We start from the raw sequence: 16425 nt of genomic DNA, 5'->3' as shown, positions 1-16425 counted from the left end.
TGAATCAAAGTACAAAAGTTTATACGTGTTTTGCAAAAATATAAAAGCTAGAAAGCTTATGGTTATCTACGTTGTTTTCTCACTCACATTTTTTTATAATACAGAACTTAGCTAGCAGCAGTGTATCAGCACAAAAAGAAACCGAATAGTCTCATTTTAGTATTCTCTGCAAATAATATACCCGCTAACTTTAGTGGAAATGCAGTACCTCCAAAACCGATTTGCAAGATAGCAAAATCTTTTTGACTAAAGGCAAATTGCGAAAAAAAACCACAAAAAAAGACTCCATTCTTTTTGGTAACAGAAACATAGCTATTTTAAAATTCAAAAAATTACACATCAACAAAAACAAAATTATAAAAAGTGCACGTATCAGGAATGAAGAATATCATTTTTTTTGAGTTTATCAAAAAAAAAGAACAAAAAAGTTATCGTTGCGAGTTTGCAAGTATAAATTACAGGAAGTATTGGTAATGTGAGTTCACTGATCAGGTTCCAACCCTTCATATCCCAAAAAACTTAATAAAAACTCAAAACAAGAGCGTGTTGAACAGCCACTGCACGGATCGAGACCAGTGGTTAACTTGTATACACTTGCAAGTCGAATGTCTAACCTGTAGTCTTGCAAGTTCGCTCCGATGGATCTCAAATCTGATTGGTTAAATCAATTGGACATTTATCTTAGATTTACCTTTTTATCTTTTACCATAGATTTACTTTTTGGTTTACCGTAGAATGCGCATGGGAGTTAGTTGCTCAGTTTGAATGACACAATACAATGAGACTAAAGTTGAAAACACGGTTGTTTTTCGATTTTTCTCAACTCAAGATGTCCTTTTGGATTTCAGTTAATAATTTTTTTTTAAGAAAATCTTTGGATTCGAGTTAGTATCTCAAACCATCATTTCAGTAAATTAAATTAAACACTAGAACCAAAAATAATTAACTTGGTTAACAAAACGGTGATTGTCAATACAACAGATCAACAGTTTATGAATCTCATTTCGTCGGCATTTTTTTATTTTTCACATGTAAAATGTATGTTTTTATTCTCCCCACTTTGGTCAGGTAAGAATAAAAAATACTAGAACTGCACATTGATAAGTCTTCCGTTTGTTGCAATCGTTTTGGCGACTTATCGTTAAAGGACCAATCTCGACTCTTCTGATTCTGAATTTGTTAAATCTGGCCATAAAGAGCGTGTCAAAATCATTGAGGCAGACCCCTTGATCATATCTGTCGACAATGATTGCAACAGTACTGGATCAACCATCTCCCCTCCGAGCACCCAAAAAGCAAAACAGTCTACTATGGAGCCCGTGCCAGCAACATTTCCGCTGATCCCCGAATAGCGGTGATTGACAAGGATTGCATTAGTTTACAGAAAGCTACAGACAACCCTAGTAAATACTAGATTAATAAATACTAGATTTCACTGTTTTCTTTATTTACATTTCATGGCAATAATTTTTTGCATCGTGGAAATGTTTGGAGCCAGATGGCTTTTCGTCTGCTGGCATTACAGTTTAGGGAGAATGATTATCTTGTACAAACTTCTTCGTTCTAAGAACGTAGATAATGAAACATAATTTAGGTCCAATCTTCAATTTGTAAGAACCTTATCAGTTGAATGGTTAATTTTTCACAGCCTTTTAAGTCGATTTGCTAACCTGTAAGAACTTGCAAGTTCTTAGAAATTAAACATTCGAATTAGACCCGGATGTACATCCATTTTAGGTTCCGCTTGATGTCAAGGTCAAACTCGATACTAAAAAATAGCAAAACAAAAGAGCTAAAAAAAAGGTGGTTACCTGTCAAAAGCAAAAAATCAAGAGACATATACAAAGAATTACATTTTTTTCTGAAAGTTCAAAAAAAACTGATTGTTAACAATTATCTTTCACCCCAAAATTAAGTCTAAAATCTATTCGATTGCCCACTAAAACTAAATACAACCCAAAAATGTTAAAAATTTCAAAATTCTAAAATTAGAACATTTAAAAAAAAGTTGGAAAAATAATGATATATATAGACAGTCAAAATCAATTCCGGGTTGTTAAAAATATTGCAATAATCCATTTTCAAGACAAAATTGCAAACAAGTGAAAATTAACAAAAAAGCCTTGCAAACAATTAGCAAAAAATGTTCTGGCTCTGTTGTTAACGTTAGCAAAAACAACAAAAAACAAATTAATTGGCATAAAAACATTTCGCATTACGTAATAGCCATAAAAGTTATACTCGAAGTTCAAAATAATCGAATATTAGAAACAATTTGAAAATTGACAGATAACAAGAAAAAATTGCTGCATTAAGGGCTCCAAAACAGCAAAAAATGACCTCTTTATCTTGAATTTAGGCCTTAGAGCTCTTTCAACCGAGTGATCACCTAAAAGACTATCGAGACCAGCTGAAGTGTTCTGTTGCAACATAAAGCCTGACGAGCTTCACATGCTTATAGTTTGAAAGGCTCATAGTCATGCAAAAACGTGTAAACACGCCTCGAAAAAACGGCAGGACAAATCCTGAAATACAAACTAAAGAACTGAATGAAAAAGATGGAAAAAACTATTCTATCTTACCAGCAGATCAATTGATTAATGCCAGCCAAAAAAACAAAAAGCTAAATTTGCCATTATTCATAAGCTAGAAACTATTTGTTGTTTCCAAATCTCTCCCGTAACCCATCTACAATACCTAAGTTTCAATGGCACTTAAACACTTGCCAACTTTGAAAATGACAAACAATTTTCTTGCGAATTCTATTGATACAATGCCAAAATTCGTGATCTTAATATCTTAAAAAACCATTTCATTGTCGCCAGAAACTATCAAGTAAGCCAATTTGAAGCTTAAAAAAGGTTTCACTGTCCCATAAAGATCGAAAAGTGGAACGTGAGAATAATTTTCAAATTAACCGAAAATGGCAGCTATGCAGTAACCTATTATCAAACCGTTGAGGAGGTTCTCTGGCCCTTAAGGTTGTCATAAATATTAATGTCTTGCAAAAAAATCTTTGACAATTGTCAATTTAAGACTGATCAAACAAAAAATGACAAAAAACCAACCATTTTGCGCTCAAAAATTCTAAAAATTAACTTTTAACCTTGAATTAAGGCTTTCCAAGCAGCTGCTTTACTGACGGATAACTTAAAGCGAGTATAACTTATGCCGTCAAGTAGACGAGAAACGGTCTACATTGACGGTAGTGTTGCTACTGAAAACAAGGTAATACTTTCCCTACCCAAAAGAGCTATCTGGAAGGCATTTAATTACTAATAATTGATATTTTATTGGTTAATTTAACTTCATAACCCAGCTTTGTTCTTTTCGATAGTTCCTAAATAATAGCCGCCCTCGTCTTTTCAGCTGACTATTGTAGCTGACTCTATTCTATAGCGGGCTTTTTTGCTGTATTTTTTACGACTCGGAGAGAAATTTTGGTACATCGTCTGTTTTTGATCTGTAATTTTGCCGGAGTCTATTTAAAACAGGAAGTGAAATGCGTTAAAACAAAGTTTTTAGGTTACCTTTCTGAAGAAAACCGAAGAAGAGAGGAGGCGGAGTCTTTTTATAGCTGCGAAGCTGTAAGCTGAAAGGAACTATATTCCGGTGCTATCGTTTTTTGTTATGTCGACTATTTTTGAGTAGCGACTCTCCTGTACCGGTAATGCAGAGACTTACTCGTCTACAGGACGGCATAATTTTTACTCGCATCAATAAGAGCTCTGCAGGGGCTTAGAAAACTCTTGTTAGTGCTTGATTTCCACCTGCAATGATTTCTAACTATTACATAATTTTTTCAGTGCAATTACTCTTGCTCCACACATGAAGTGTTTTTATTTTCCTCAATTTGGTCAGGTAATAAAAACACATTATTCAAGATTTTAATTAAATCCCCAAATTAGACGGATTTGAAAAATTTCACTTTAACCTGGTGAGGATAAAGCTATCTATAGGCATCCGACTCTCATTGCTCGCGGGCAAGCAACATAACTGCATTCCCTCCGATCGATAACTCCTTCAGTTGTGCAAGATCTACGGTCTCTTGCATTTACTTTTGTGTAAATAATAACGACCTCAAAGAATCAAAGCTCTCGTATAAAGCTTAAACTGTAGGTTTTTTGGAGAATCGCCTGCGATGCTTATAACCAAACCATATGACGCTTGGAAAGATCCCACGTAATCAGCTTTATATTGACCTTGATAGTCTGACCACTAAACCTGATAAACTAATTGGAGGGCATACCTGCTGCCGGACTTGGTCGGAAATGACCTTTCCGAGTATTTCTGCCCCCGAACAATGTTAAGGAATACTCATTGCACACTGTGGATCGTCTGGGTAGCTTATTCTTTCAAACATTCCTGTTGTTTGAGTCCTTTTATGTCAAACATGAGGCAACCTATTTATCGGTTCCCATTGCAGTTGCCAGCAACTCATAACCATCGCCCAAATTGCTTCTCTCGTCTTTATCAATAGATGTCCTATCTTTATCCGACCGAATTTCGCATTTGTCACTCCTTAAAGAGAGGCCTGTTTCGGGCATATCAATAAGATTTTGTAGAGTTCGTTTAAGCTGTCGTTCTCACCCGGCAACAAAACTGTCATCTAAGTACCAGGTACATAGTAAAAGATTGTGAATTATATCCCTAATTATTTCAAATCAATGGCCACAAAGTCAATGAGAATAACAATGGACCGCCTTGTTGGACACCAGATTCACTCCTATCTGTTTTGTTCTTGTCGAAAAGGGGGATAGGTTGGCAGCAACAAAAAACTAGGGAAAGCTGCTACCTTCGGAATAAGTTCGTTAACAGCTGACAAAAGATGTGAACGGTTGACTTAAATAAATGCATTCTGAAAGTCCATCTGGAGAATTCCATGAGGAGAAGTAAAGCAGGTTGTCTTTTTTAGGTAATTGTAGCGGAAATATTTTCTGCACCTCCGCTTATCGCAACTCCCAGATGGAACATTTCAAGTGTCTTTAGATCTGCCTTCCTTCGCTAAACATGTTGCTGAACCGCCGTAGTACTTCGCTAATTGAAATTCGCGTACTCTACCCTTTTTCTTCGGGAGCGCAGTAAATGAAGCACCGCATAATGCCTGAGACACGAAATTGGGAGTCTCCTCTAGAGGCTGCATTGACAAATTTAATGGATTTCATTGATAACTCCGATTGATTTGGGGCTGTGCATTGCACTGAATGAAGAAAATATTCAGGATACATTTTAGAGGACAGTACTTGAGGAAAGTTATAAGCGGTTCATAAACATCTTTTCACTAAACTGAAAATCTGTTGATGCGACATCGTATGGGGAAGTAACTAAATACGATTTCCTTGGGATTCCGATTTTTCAGCGTCTCAATCGTAGCTTTAATATCAGATTCCAGTCCATTAGAAGCTATAATATTAGCAGCTCCTCCGTATTTGCGTTGAAAGCAAAATTTTGCTTTTTTTGCCAATTCTATTTTACGGCCCTGGTTTCTTCTCGATTGCTTCATGGAAGTTGCCTCCTTCCAAAAACTACCAAACTACCAGAGCTCCAGCGCTCTTGACTTTGCAACAATCTTTGATTTAGATTACGGTTCATTTTTGCCTCCACGGTAGCTCGATCTAAGGATGCATTTCGATACAGAAAATACTGTATGCCAGTTCAAGTGGATATCTGGGTTCTGATGGCAGTTGTTAACTATTTGGGCAAACAATTGAGACCGTCTGTATCGAACTTTACAGAGACACAGCGACAAGTAGGCAAATTTGCGCTCATTATTGTCAGTGGAGCAGGCAAAGTTTCGAGCGTTCACGGTTTGTTTAAATATAGAGAATTCCCAATTAGTTTTTGAATATATCCAGGAGTCCTGTTCTGATCCCCACCCAATGCATCGAATTTTGGTGCTTTGGTCACAATTTTCAAACACCTGCACTTTGTCAAGTGTCAGGGAAAAATAGTATTGTACCCGGGTTTGTTTGATAGTGCTCATCGATACTCAAATTCTGCATCTTTTGTATCGAACCAGCGTGAGCGTCTTCATGGGACTGCATGCATTAATATCTTTTTGAACATTTTTGATCGCAATGATCAACTGTTGTACTTTGGTTTTCCATCTGCTTAGTAGTTCTCCGAACAAAAAGTATGTGCTAAGCTACAATGAGGGGGTGGGGAAGAAAGTTCCAACTGGTTTCAAATTGTGTTCGTTATGTTCCAATCGTCGTGATTTCCCCACGCCCAAGAACAACACAATACGGCTCCACTCCAGATAGCAAGGTTTAAAAACGGGGTGGGATTTTGTAAGGGGTCCTACGAGTTGAAATTATAAATTTTCTGTCCATTCTTTCTGCTTGAGCATAACTCTAGGCTTATCCGACCAAAGCACGTGCATCCGAAGCACGTAAACACGCTGTGATCTTTATTTACAAGCGAGTGTAAGTTTGCTCGAATTCCAGTGCTTGAATGTCGTCAGGTAGACAGTAATGGGATAACTTTTACTCATTCTAACATGATCACCACAAAGCAAGAAAGAAGCTGCGAGTTATTACAAAATGCAAACCATTAGTTTAATTTTTCATATAGAGATTTTTTGCAACTTGAGAAGATACGCAAGCTTGATTGTCACTTTTGACTTATTAATTGAGATGAAAGACTTTCAGACCTAAAGTTCGCCATATTTTAAGAATTCTAATTTAAAACTTGGTTCTCAAGAGGTCAGCATTTGTCGAATTGAATTTAGCATCTACAGTATTTACAATTCACATCTAGTAATTACAAACTAAACAGATGTTTTGATATCAACAATTTATCTGACATTTTAACATTCTCTACAATAAGGAAGCTCAGTTGTTAAGTTAAATCGTCGACATTTAATTACATACGGAGAATAGGTTTGATCCATTTAAAATCAATAGCACTATCTCCCAACCGATTTAATGACGCATAATTATCATTTTCGTTTAACACTGTTTCATTATTGTCCAGATGACATGTTGAATCTGTCTTCAATTGGTAGCGCAAATTGACTCCAAATTACAAGTGGAACTCACATCTCAAATTTGGGACCTTTTCGGTTTGTACCCCCCCCCCCCATTACCTTACTCACCCCCTAGTTTCCGAGCACGTGCCATTACATAGCAAATTAATATGTGAAAATTTTCACGTGTGTCTGGGGGTGCAAATATATGCACCGATTAAGCTGGGGGGGGGGGTGATAACTATTTGGTTTTTACAAATTTGCTAGTTGGTTATCATCTGGAGTGGACTCTAATTAAAAGCATACCGTATCCCGTAGCAAACAACAATGAGTGTTTGCACATATGTTTATGATCGGGGAAGGAAATAGCTGTTTGAGTATTTATTTTCTGGGCGTAACTTGTTTTATGGGTGACCTCTGCGACTGCGGTGGTCCTGCTGTTCCTCCTCCAGTAGCAGCAGAGGCAATTGGTGCCCGCGAAACTGAGCTCCCTGCCCCTCCCCCTGGACCTGTGTTTCCACCAATGGCACTCGCGCCTCCTCTTGCAGCTCCTTTTTTGGGAGATGACGAATTCTTGGCTGCAAAACAGGCTTTCAATTAACTCAATAACTTCAAGTCGGTCTTCTTCAAACTGAGTTTTCTTCTTGCATTTTTCAAACTGTTGTAAATTTCAGAAATCGGATGATTACGAAAAAAAATAACCCTAAAGCCATATTCAATTTCATAATTTTTTTCTATTAGCTGTCAACAAAAGAGCAACGCACCTCTGTTGAGTGCAGGCAATCTCCTGGGGTTCTCTTTGCAACCCTCTTTCCCCATCAGGTGCATCTTCCACCCCTCTTCCCCCGGGGCAAAGTTTATGTGACAGAGGGGACAATGGTTGGCTTGTTTGTCTGGTTTAGCAGCTGCAACACATCTCAAATTACTAAACATAGCCGGATACCGCTGACATCTTTGACCTACGATTGAGATTGAAGCAGTGAGAAAAATGTGGCCCAAATTTCTTAAGTGTTCTAATTCGGTCTGCAGTTTCATTAGATTCGACGACAACGGTGAATTCAGCTTCTAAATTGGAGGACAATATGCTTAGTACTGATACCAACTAACAGTACTAATATCAACTTCGCTAACTTAATATACTAAGTATTTAAACATTTGCTCGTAGCGCCAGGGCTTTATGATTTAGCCCATTTCTTTTGATTTCGCCTGATGGCCTTAAACGTATTCGCATAATATTGCAGAAGCAATTCTGAATTTCATTCAGTTGAAAAAGCGAGAAAGAGTCAAAAATCAAACGTGAAATTTTACAAAGAAACCGCGACATAAATTGACCGACAAGAGTAAGTTAGCTCCCATTTTCATGACGTAAAACTTATTTTTGAGGCAATATTACTCTATCTTAAAATCACATTTTGAATACAATTTTAACACCATTGATCCCCAACAAAAGTCCTCTCGCCTACCTATGAATAGTTCACTTACCATAAATTCCAATGTAAAGTTGATGAACTTCGTCCAAGTTTTACAGTAAGAAAGCCGTCTCAAAATTTGACTTGAAAATTCCCAAAGCGTGTGAAAAGATCTTAGAAAAAAGATAGGCTCCCAATACAATTCAAGTTATTTTCAGGTTCAATTCAAGTAGCCGTTTGAGTAGATAACGAATAAACAAACAAAATATACTAACTTAAAACTCACTGGGTACAAAACTTTGAGAAAAACTGATTTTTTAACTTACGATTTATGCTTTTCCAACAGATTCACGCATTCTGCCATCACTACTCTAGTAACCACATCGCAATGAATGCATGTCATTAGAATTTACCAGTTTATCCTATTTCAAAATAAGTCTCACCAATGGTACTACAAAAACCATTTTTCAAAACACAAAACATCAATTACAACCCACTTTTTGAAGTGTCACTAACACGAGAAACTGTTAAGTATCGAAAGATTTGGCAAAGACATTAAAACAATTAAGCAGGTAAAACCTTTTCCCTTATATTAATGACACCACAAAAAAATCAAAACCACCGGTAGATAAATGGGAAATTTTAAAGTGTCATTTTTAAAGTTTCAAATAATTATCTGAGGAATTTGTAGATTTCTCAGATACAGGAATGGTCGTTTGAATCAACAAGTAAGTCACTCTGCGAAGGCTTGTTCGAGAGAGTGCACTGACCGTTGCAGGTTTTTGCCTTAGTGTGTGGGTCATAGTCAGTGTTCGGAATGGCCTCAGTGCATCTGGGACACTTAGAGAAGGACTGCTTGCTCTCACATTCTGTCAATAGATGCGCTGTCAAGTTCGCTATCTCGACTACCTAAACAACAAAAGTCAATTTTAACATTCCGATCGACTACCCTTTTAGGGTAGGTGCTTTCATTTTATGTTCAAAAAATTTTAAAAGTCATGAATTCTTTCGTTACTTCAATTTACCAATCCAGCATAGTAGCCCAGAGGTCTTTATTATTCTAATTCAGCCTGATTCATTTAACACACCATATTTGAAAATATATCTTTTTACCACGTAAACTTTGCGCCCCAAAATACTTTCCCAAAAACTTACAACAAACCCGATTTCTTATCCTTATTTTGGATGTTTCTTGCATCCATTATTGTAGGAATTGCAACTAATGTGTGATTACATGCCAAAATCAACAGTGTTTTGTCGTAGTTGAGCTAACCTGTTTACAGTGTTGACACCTCCTGAGCATAGCACATTCCTTCCAGTAATGCAGGTCCAATCCCTCCTCATTGAAGGCTTCGTTCCGCTCACCACAGAATATACACATGCTACAACGCAACACAATGCACTACAGATGATCAGGGGCACATTATGAGACACCAATGAGCACAAAATTTTTCCCAACTTTGATAGATTAAAATTAATAGTTTGGAGTAAAAACGCGGGAGATATATTATTCGATGAAGGATTGATTTAAAACAAGAAAAGCAGAAAAATTTATATGCAATTACTTTTTGAGCAACATTAAATATTGCAAAATAAAAAACCTAGCCGGCAAATTGCCGAAAAAAGCCGGCATGGACCCGTTGGAAGCAAATCTGGATTGAAACAGAAAACGGGAAAAGAAGAGATAAAAACAGACAGAACGTGCTTAAAGTGTTAACTTGGGTAGCGATTTAAATTATATTCAAAAGTTATACATAATTAAGCTTCCTAACTAAAGGCTATTAAGATTAACAGTAATGCCAGCCAGCACCCACTCTAACAATTGTTGGTATTTTATTGCACCATAACAATGACCGGGCTTTATGAGTTTTTCCAGTTTTTTTATTTCCCCCTTTTGACCTTGACTGTATGCACTACATTGCGTAATTGAATGAGTGAAAGAATATAACATAGCCGGCAAACTGCCGGAAGATAGCCACCGTGAGACGCGCCAGATGCACATCGGGATTGAAACAGAAGAAGAAGAGATAGAAATTGACCAAAATTTTTCTGTTTTTCCAGTGCCAAAAAGTGTTATTAACATTTAATTCAATTCCTAAACTGAAAGCTATTATGCTTAATACTAATGTCAGCCAGCAATTACCCTAATAAACTTTGGTAATCTTTTGCTCTATGACTTAATGACCATGCTTTATCGTTTATCCTGTTTCTTTTGAGTTGGCTCTTTATGACATCGACCGTATTCACTACATTGCGTAATTCTATGCGTGAAAAATTTAAAATCCATTCAGTTGAAACAGTGAGTGATGTAAGTCACGAGTCAAACGTAAAAATCGCGACATATAAAACAAACGAAAAACGTCATCAAAAAGTAAAGCGAATTAAAAACATAGCTGGCAGATTGCCAGAAAAAAGCGTAGCCGCAATAGCTTCGTAGATCTGCAGTCTCAAAAAAACAAACATTAAAAAAAGACAGATAAAAAAATTCGTCTCTTCATTGAACGCTGATATGCTCTATTTTGATTAAAAATCTCTATAAGTTTTTGCTGCCTCTATTAGCTGCTCTCTAATAACCTTCATTTAGAGTGACACGTCCCAACTGACCTTATCTCTTTGAATTAACGTAAATAAAAGTCAATTTCAAAATGAGGAAGTCATTTTTGCGAGCGAGGTAAGTCAAGTGTGACCAAAAATTTATACACGCGAATGAACAAAAAAACTCGCTCCACTATGAGCAAAAAATGACGCACGCACTTCAGATGAAATTGCATGAACGAATGAACAAAAAAGCAGATTTGACGTGGTTGTGACGTCATATGGTCGTAACAAAAATCGCGACGACGAAATAAAAAAAAACAAGAGAAGGCCAATAATAGCCCCCAGCTATCGCTGTGCGGCTATTAAAAAGGCCTAAATAATAGCCGTTGAGCAGCTGACGGCGGCTCTTAAAATTCCATTCAAGTGAAAGCGCAAACAGCCATTGTTCAAAAAATCAAAAACATTTTTTGAAAACAATGTGTTAAAATCAAAGAAACAATTAACTATTAATTGAAACCATTAATTTGATTCACTCGGGCCTTATTGGAAATCAGCAATTAATGGAATTAAGTGATAAAACATCAGATATAGTAAAAACGCGCAAATATAAAAAAATTTAATTAATTTTAATGAAAATAAATGGTTTCAAAGTCTTAATTAAAAAGCAATAACTGCCGGTTCATGGATTCGCGCAAAGGAAAACAGGACCAATTAGAACACAGGTATAGAACACATTCTAATAGATCTCACGAGAAAAATACTGTAAACAAGTCAAATTGCCTCATATAAAAAAATTCACTCTCAAAAACCAAAATTTGTGGTGAACCACTTTGAAGGTAGCTCAAAAAAATCACGATTCAATCCTCCGCTACTTTCACTACACCAGCGTGACTAAAATTACCACTCTCATGTGACTTCTGACAATAAAAAGTCGAAAAAACTATAAGCACATCTTTAAAAAAGACAGCGCACCAATACAATCCAAATCTTTAGATTGTAAAAAAGACAGCACCAAACTAACAGCCGTTGAGAGGATAACGGCGGCCATTAATTACAATTTCGCAACATAGTCAAAAGGAATATCGACAGCAGTCAGAAGTTGAGTCACTAAATTTTTCTTCCTCTTTGGATAAACATAAACCGACTAACGTCGGGCAAATTGCTCTCGAACGACAGGCGGGGTAATTCAGGGGGCGGAAGCCTAGATAAATTGTTCTTTATGGGTGCAAAAAATTCAACCAGGGCGGGATTCAAAACGCAGACCAACAGTTCACGACAGAAGCATTAACCACTCGGGTATCAGTCCCTCGTGCTTTCCTATCTTACAATCGTTAACCTAAGCAAAAAAAAAACATTATTTCGGAGTGATAGCAGTTGGGATCACTCAAAAAGGAAGAAGAAAAACGTCTACTAGCGTGTAAATGTCTCCAGAGAAGTAAAAAAACCAGAGAAGTCAAAAAGTCAAACTCCAGAGAAGTCAAAACATTCTAGAAAAGCGCAAAAACTTAAGCACGAATTTTGAAACATACCCGGCAGATTGCCGGAAAATAGCCGCCGTTGATTCCAATAAGCATGACTGGGATTGAAATAACAGAAGATACTGAAAAAAAAACGATTTTCGTACAAAAACATTTTTTTAAGTCCGATTTATTTTGATGGCATTTCGTAGTTGATCATACTTCTGTTTCTTAGAGAGAGGCTACAGGGGCTACTATCAATAACAATAAGCATTAGAGAGAGGTAACTAATACTTATAGGACCGACGTTCAAATAGCGGGCATCTAAAATTGGGCTTTATGGATTTATCCCGTTTCTATTTCTGACTTCAATTTTTTATACTGACTGTTCATTTTGAATTGCTTTGCTGAGCAACTGATGTTCAAAATCACTTTTAGCAGAATGCGAGAAGAGAGAAACTAGCCTAGAGAAGTCAAAAAGATTTCACGCAAAATGTTGAAAAGGCGGCAAAATGAGGTAAAGCGAAACATTTTTTTATTCGACGAAGTAAAAAAAAATAGGAGCGCTATAATAGCCGGCTAAGATGAGGGCGGCTATTAATAATAACTACTCACTTGTCTAAGAGAACGGACATGTCATCCTGACCTGCCGCCTCACTGGGAGATGCCTTAGATCTCACACTCTTAGAAGTACTGCCTGCACCAGCACCCACATCTAAACTCAAAAGAGCACTCGCAATAGATGAGCGTGAAATGAGCATGCTTGTTCCATTCTTGCACCAATGACGTTAAACAAACAGTACAAAAAATTATTAAAATCACTACTTTTTGAAATAATAAGCACATGAGCACTCCAAGCAATATTTGGACAATATAACCCTCTCAATATAACAAAGTCTTAGTAGATTTTTAGTACATCCCATTAATTAAACATCTAAGAGCTGTACGCAAAATATATCACATGCTATCTCCGATTTTCGCGTTTGATTTTTTACTAACCAAGCTGGTCAGCGTATGGCTTCTCGGCTGGCTGTTGTTTGGATACTCGCACTGTGTTGGGCTAAAACAGGTATTAAGTTAGGACATTTTGCATCAAATTTTATCCATTTTCTTCAATGCCTGCAAATGACCAGATACACCAGTCTTTGGCTAAAGATAACTTTCTCCAGTGCTTTTTCTTAATTATCTGGCAGCTTAGCTCTCGGTACTTTTATAGGACCGCAACCACCAGTTGGTTCCCACCTTGCTATTTGGAGGGGGTCTGTCGGATCTCTGAGTGTGCATGCCTCCTCCTGGTGCCACTCCCCCTTGGTAGTCTATCCTGTCGAATGCCTCAAAAAGATGTTTATAAAGGACGTTCTTCCTCGTGTTGTCGTTGTCTATCGGCAGGTAGTTCCTCACTGGATCCCCTCTGACATTGTACACGTCCACTATGATCCGAGAAGCTACATCTCGCACCTCTTTCGCATTATGTTCAAGTGCTGCCACGCAGAACTGAGAAAGCAAATCAGCTCAATGGCAGCATTTTTCTTAGGACAAATTTAATTTAAATTGGCGGCAAAAATTGCCCAACGGGAAACTGTAAATTAACAGGCTGTAGGTTTGCTCATATTTTTGACAGGACTGTGAAAATCATTACAAAAACAATAGCCTGTTGAGTGTCAGAAATTGCCATAATTGACTTAAAGACCAGTGGTATGAACTGACATGAGAAAAGATTGAAGGCTTGAGATGTTTAAAGTAAAAAAAACGACGATATTAGAATAGTTTTTTTACAACTCAATTATCAACTTATTTGTTCGCTGAATCCATCTAAACCTTCGAGAACTTTGGTACAGCTCTTCTCACTTAAACTTCAATTAGAGTTTGTACTCCATACTTGATTTTTAAAACTTCAGTTGAAATAGTGCAAAATAGGTTAAAGTATGGGGTGAGTTATGTCATTAAAGCGTTTTTCCATTATGAAAGGATAACGACAGACGACAAAAATCGACAAACAAAACTACAAAAATCTACCGTGGAACAGTATTGTATTAGCAGCCAAAAAATTCAATAAGGTGCTATTTACGCCGCCAAGGTAAAAATAACATATCTGACAGATTGTCAGAAAACAGCCCCGATAGCTTCGTAGATCGTCAGTTTCAAAAAGATAAAACAAAGCGAAAAAGATTAAATGCCGAGATGTATAAATTCGATTAAGAATCAAAGCGTATTGATAATAATTATTGCTCCTTCCATTCGCTGCTCCAGCATAACCTTCAATTTGAGTAAAAACCTCTCGGTTGACTTCAACTACTTGAATTAAAATAAAGTCAATTTTGAGAGTGAGGCGAGGAAAAACATTTTTGAGAGTGAGGTAAGTCACGTGTGAAAAATATTCTCATGAAAATGAACAAAAGCCTTCTGGGGGTGGGGCCGGAAGCCTTCGAGAAGGGGGGGGGGGTAAGAATTGCGAGGACCGGACAAAAAGGGGGTCCAAATTGTGAGGACTATTGCAGATGGGGATTGGGGTGACTCAGGGGGTCAGACTCTTAAGATTAGAAACCATCGTTCACACAATAAAATTGTCTCCTCGTAAGTAATGGCGAAATGCATACTTAGGGACCAAAAAACGTAAGGCCACGAGAACTGCTCAGCCACTAAATTCCGTTCCGGCCTTACATGTCTATACCGCTTTTGAGGAGCAAAAATGATAAAAGATCCAAACGAAAAATCGGGTCACAGGAGCAAAACGTTAAGAGCATTTAAAAGAGACAACAGGACTATTATAATTGCCGGAAAATTCGGTTGAGAGCAATTAACAAAATCTATTAGTTTTATTAGTTTTAGACTTGCCACCAAAAAACAGCCGCATATTTCTTAGAAATAGCCACCAATTGTCGTGTCGCGCCATTTAATGTAGGTGCTCGTTTAATCTTCAAAGACATCTGACGTGTCAATGGACAAAGTTGGGATGACAGTTAACAGCGAAAGACACAGTTGATAGATTCCTTGCATGGTGTGTCGAATGGCCGCAGTTGGCTAAGATCACTATACCAAGAAGTTACTTTTCAGGATCGTTCAAACATCTTGAACTCCACATTTTTGTTGATAGCTCGCAAGACGTATTCAGTGCTGTAGGTTCGCTTCGGGCTAGGCTAACTTGTACCTTCTGAGAGAAAAAGCTGGCGTTCGTCCTGAGCAAGGCCCGAGTTGCACCTATGAGGGTGATGGCCGCTCCCAAGTTGGAACTGCAAGCCGCTCTCCTTCCGCACGCTTGAAAAGGGAAATCTGTCGAGCATCAAGCGTTACTTTGGATAGTGTTTTTATGTGGACAGATAGTTCCATCAGCTTCCAGCGTTTCAACTCAATAAACACCCAATCTTGATTGAAAATCGTGCAAGCGAACTCCTGGAGTACACCAGCACCGACCAACTGAACCACGTTGCCACTTGTGATAATGCTGCAGATGCCGGCACGCGTGGTATATTCGATGAAGTATTGCAATCTAACTGGGTGAGGTGTCCTAACTTCTTGAGAACTAAGCAATTCCCTTTCGTGCCAAATACTGACGTCGTCAATATCATCAAGCTCAGCGTTGTAACTATGGAACAAGATGATGACTACACCTCATCTTTAGACGCATCCGCAACCAACCCCGTTAAAAGCATTCATCTAGTATCGTTTGATAATTTCTTATTAAAAACAACTTCGAGTTACGAATACGGGCTCCATCTTTTACCATCTCATGATAGTTACCGTACCGTAGACGGCAGCATAACGGACCCCGTAACAGTACTTTGTTCAAGGAGAATCCTCTAAAACCGAAAGAAAGGACCTTGACAACAAATCCGTCAAGAAGAGCAGCCGCATTGCTCAGTTTTCACCGTTTCCTGTGCCTCATGGTTTCATCCGTTCTTCTGGTCGACTCCGACAGCTAGTGGAAATTGACTTTGACACTAAGCATCCTATCGTGCTGGATGCGCTTCTTACATTTCCTAAAATTTTGCTGCGGCATACTCAAAAAACCATCATCAAGACACTTAATTGATGATCTTAATTGATGATCATCAAG

The 16425-nt window shown here is 37.6% G+C and overlaps 1 protein-coding gene across 3 annotated transcripts in view; it reads right to left on the bottom strand.

The window, feature by feature from the left end:
* Nucleotides 1-6705: 6705 nt before the first annotated feature.
* Nucleotides 6706-16425, bottom strand: part of LOC142349347 (centrosomal protein of 104 kDa-like) — a 92399-nt gene continuing 82679 nt past the window's right edge. For all 3 annotated transcript variants that reach the window (XM_075400827.1, XM_075400828.1, XM_075400829.1), the window contains exons 14-21: nt 13614-13865; nt 13371-13431; nt 12987-13086; nt 9650-9758; nt 9147-9285; nt 7732-7872; nt 7097-7545; nt 6706-7056 (exon numbers count right to left, since the gene is read on the bottom strand). In XM_075400827.1, coding sequence (XP_075256942.1) covers nt 7349-7545; nt 7732-7872; nt 9147-9285; nt 9650-9758; nt 12987-13086; nt 13371-13431; nt 13614-13865 — 999 coding nt within the window. In that variant the 3' untranslated portion in view covers nt 6706-7056; nt 7097-7348. The remainder of the gene's footprint in view (nt 7057-7096; nt 7546-7731; nt 7873-9146; nt 9286-9649; nt 9759-12986; nt 13087-13370; nt 13432-13613; nt 13866-16425) is intronic.

Source organism: Convolutriloba macropyga, chromosome 11, assembly GCF_964194025.1.
Source record: "Convolutriloba macropyga chromosome 11, txConMacr16.3, whole genome shotgun sequence".
Taxonomy (NCBI): Eukaryota; Metazoa; Xenacoelomorpha; order Acoela; family Convolutidae; genus Convolutriloba; species Convolutriloba macropyga.
The sequence above is the reverse complement of the archived record's forward strand: the minus strand, read 5'-3'. Positions and strand labels throughout refer to the sequence as shown.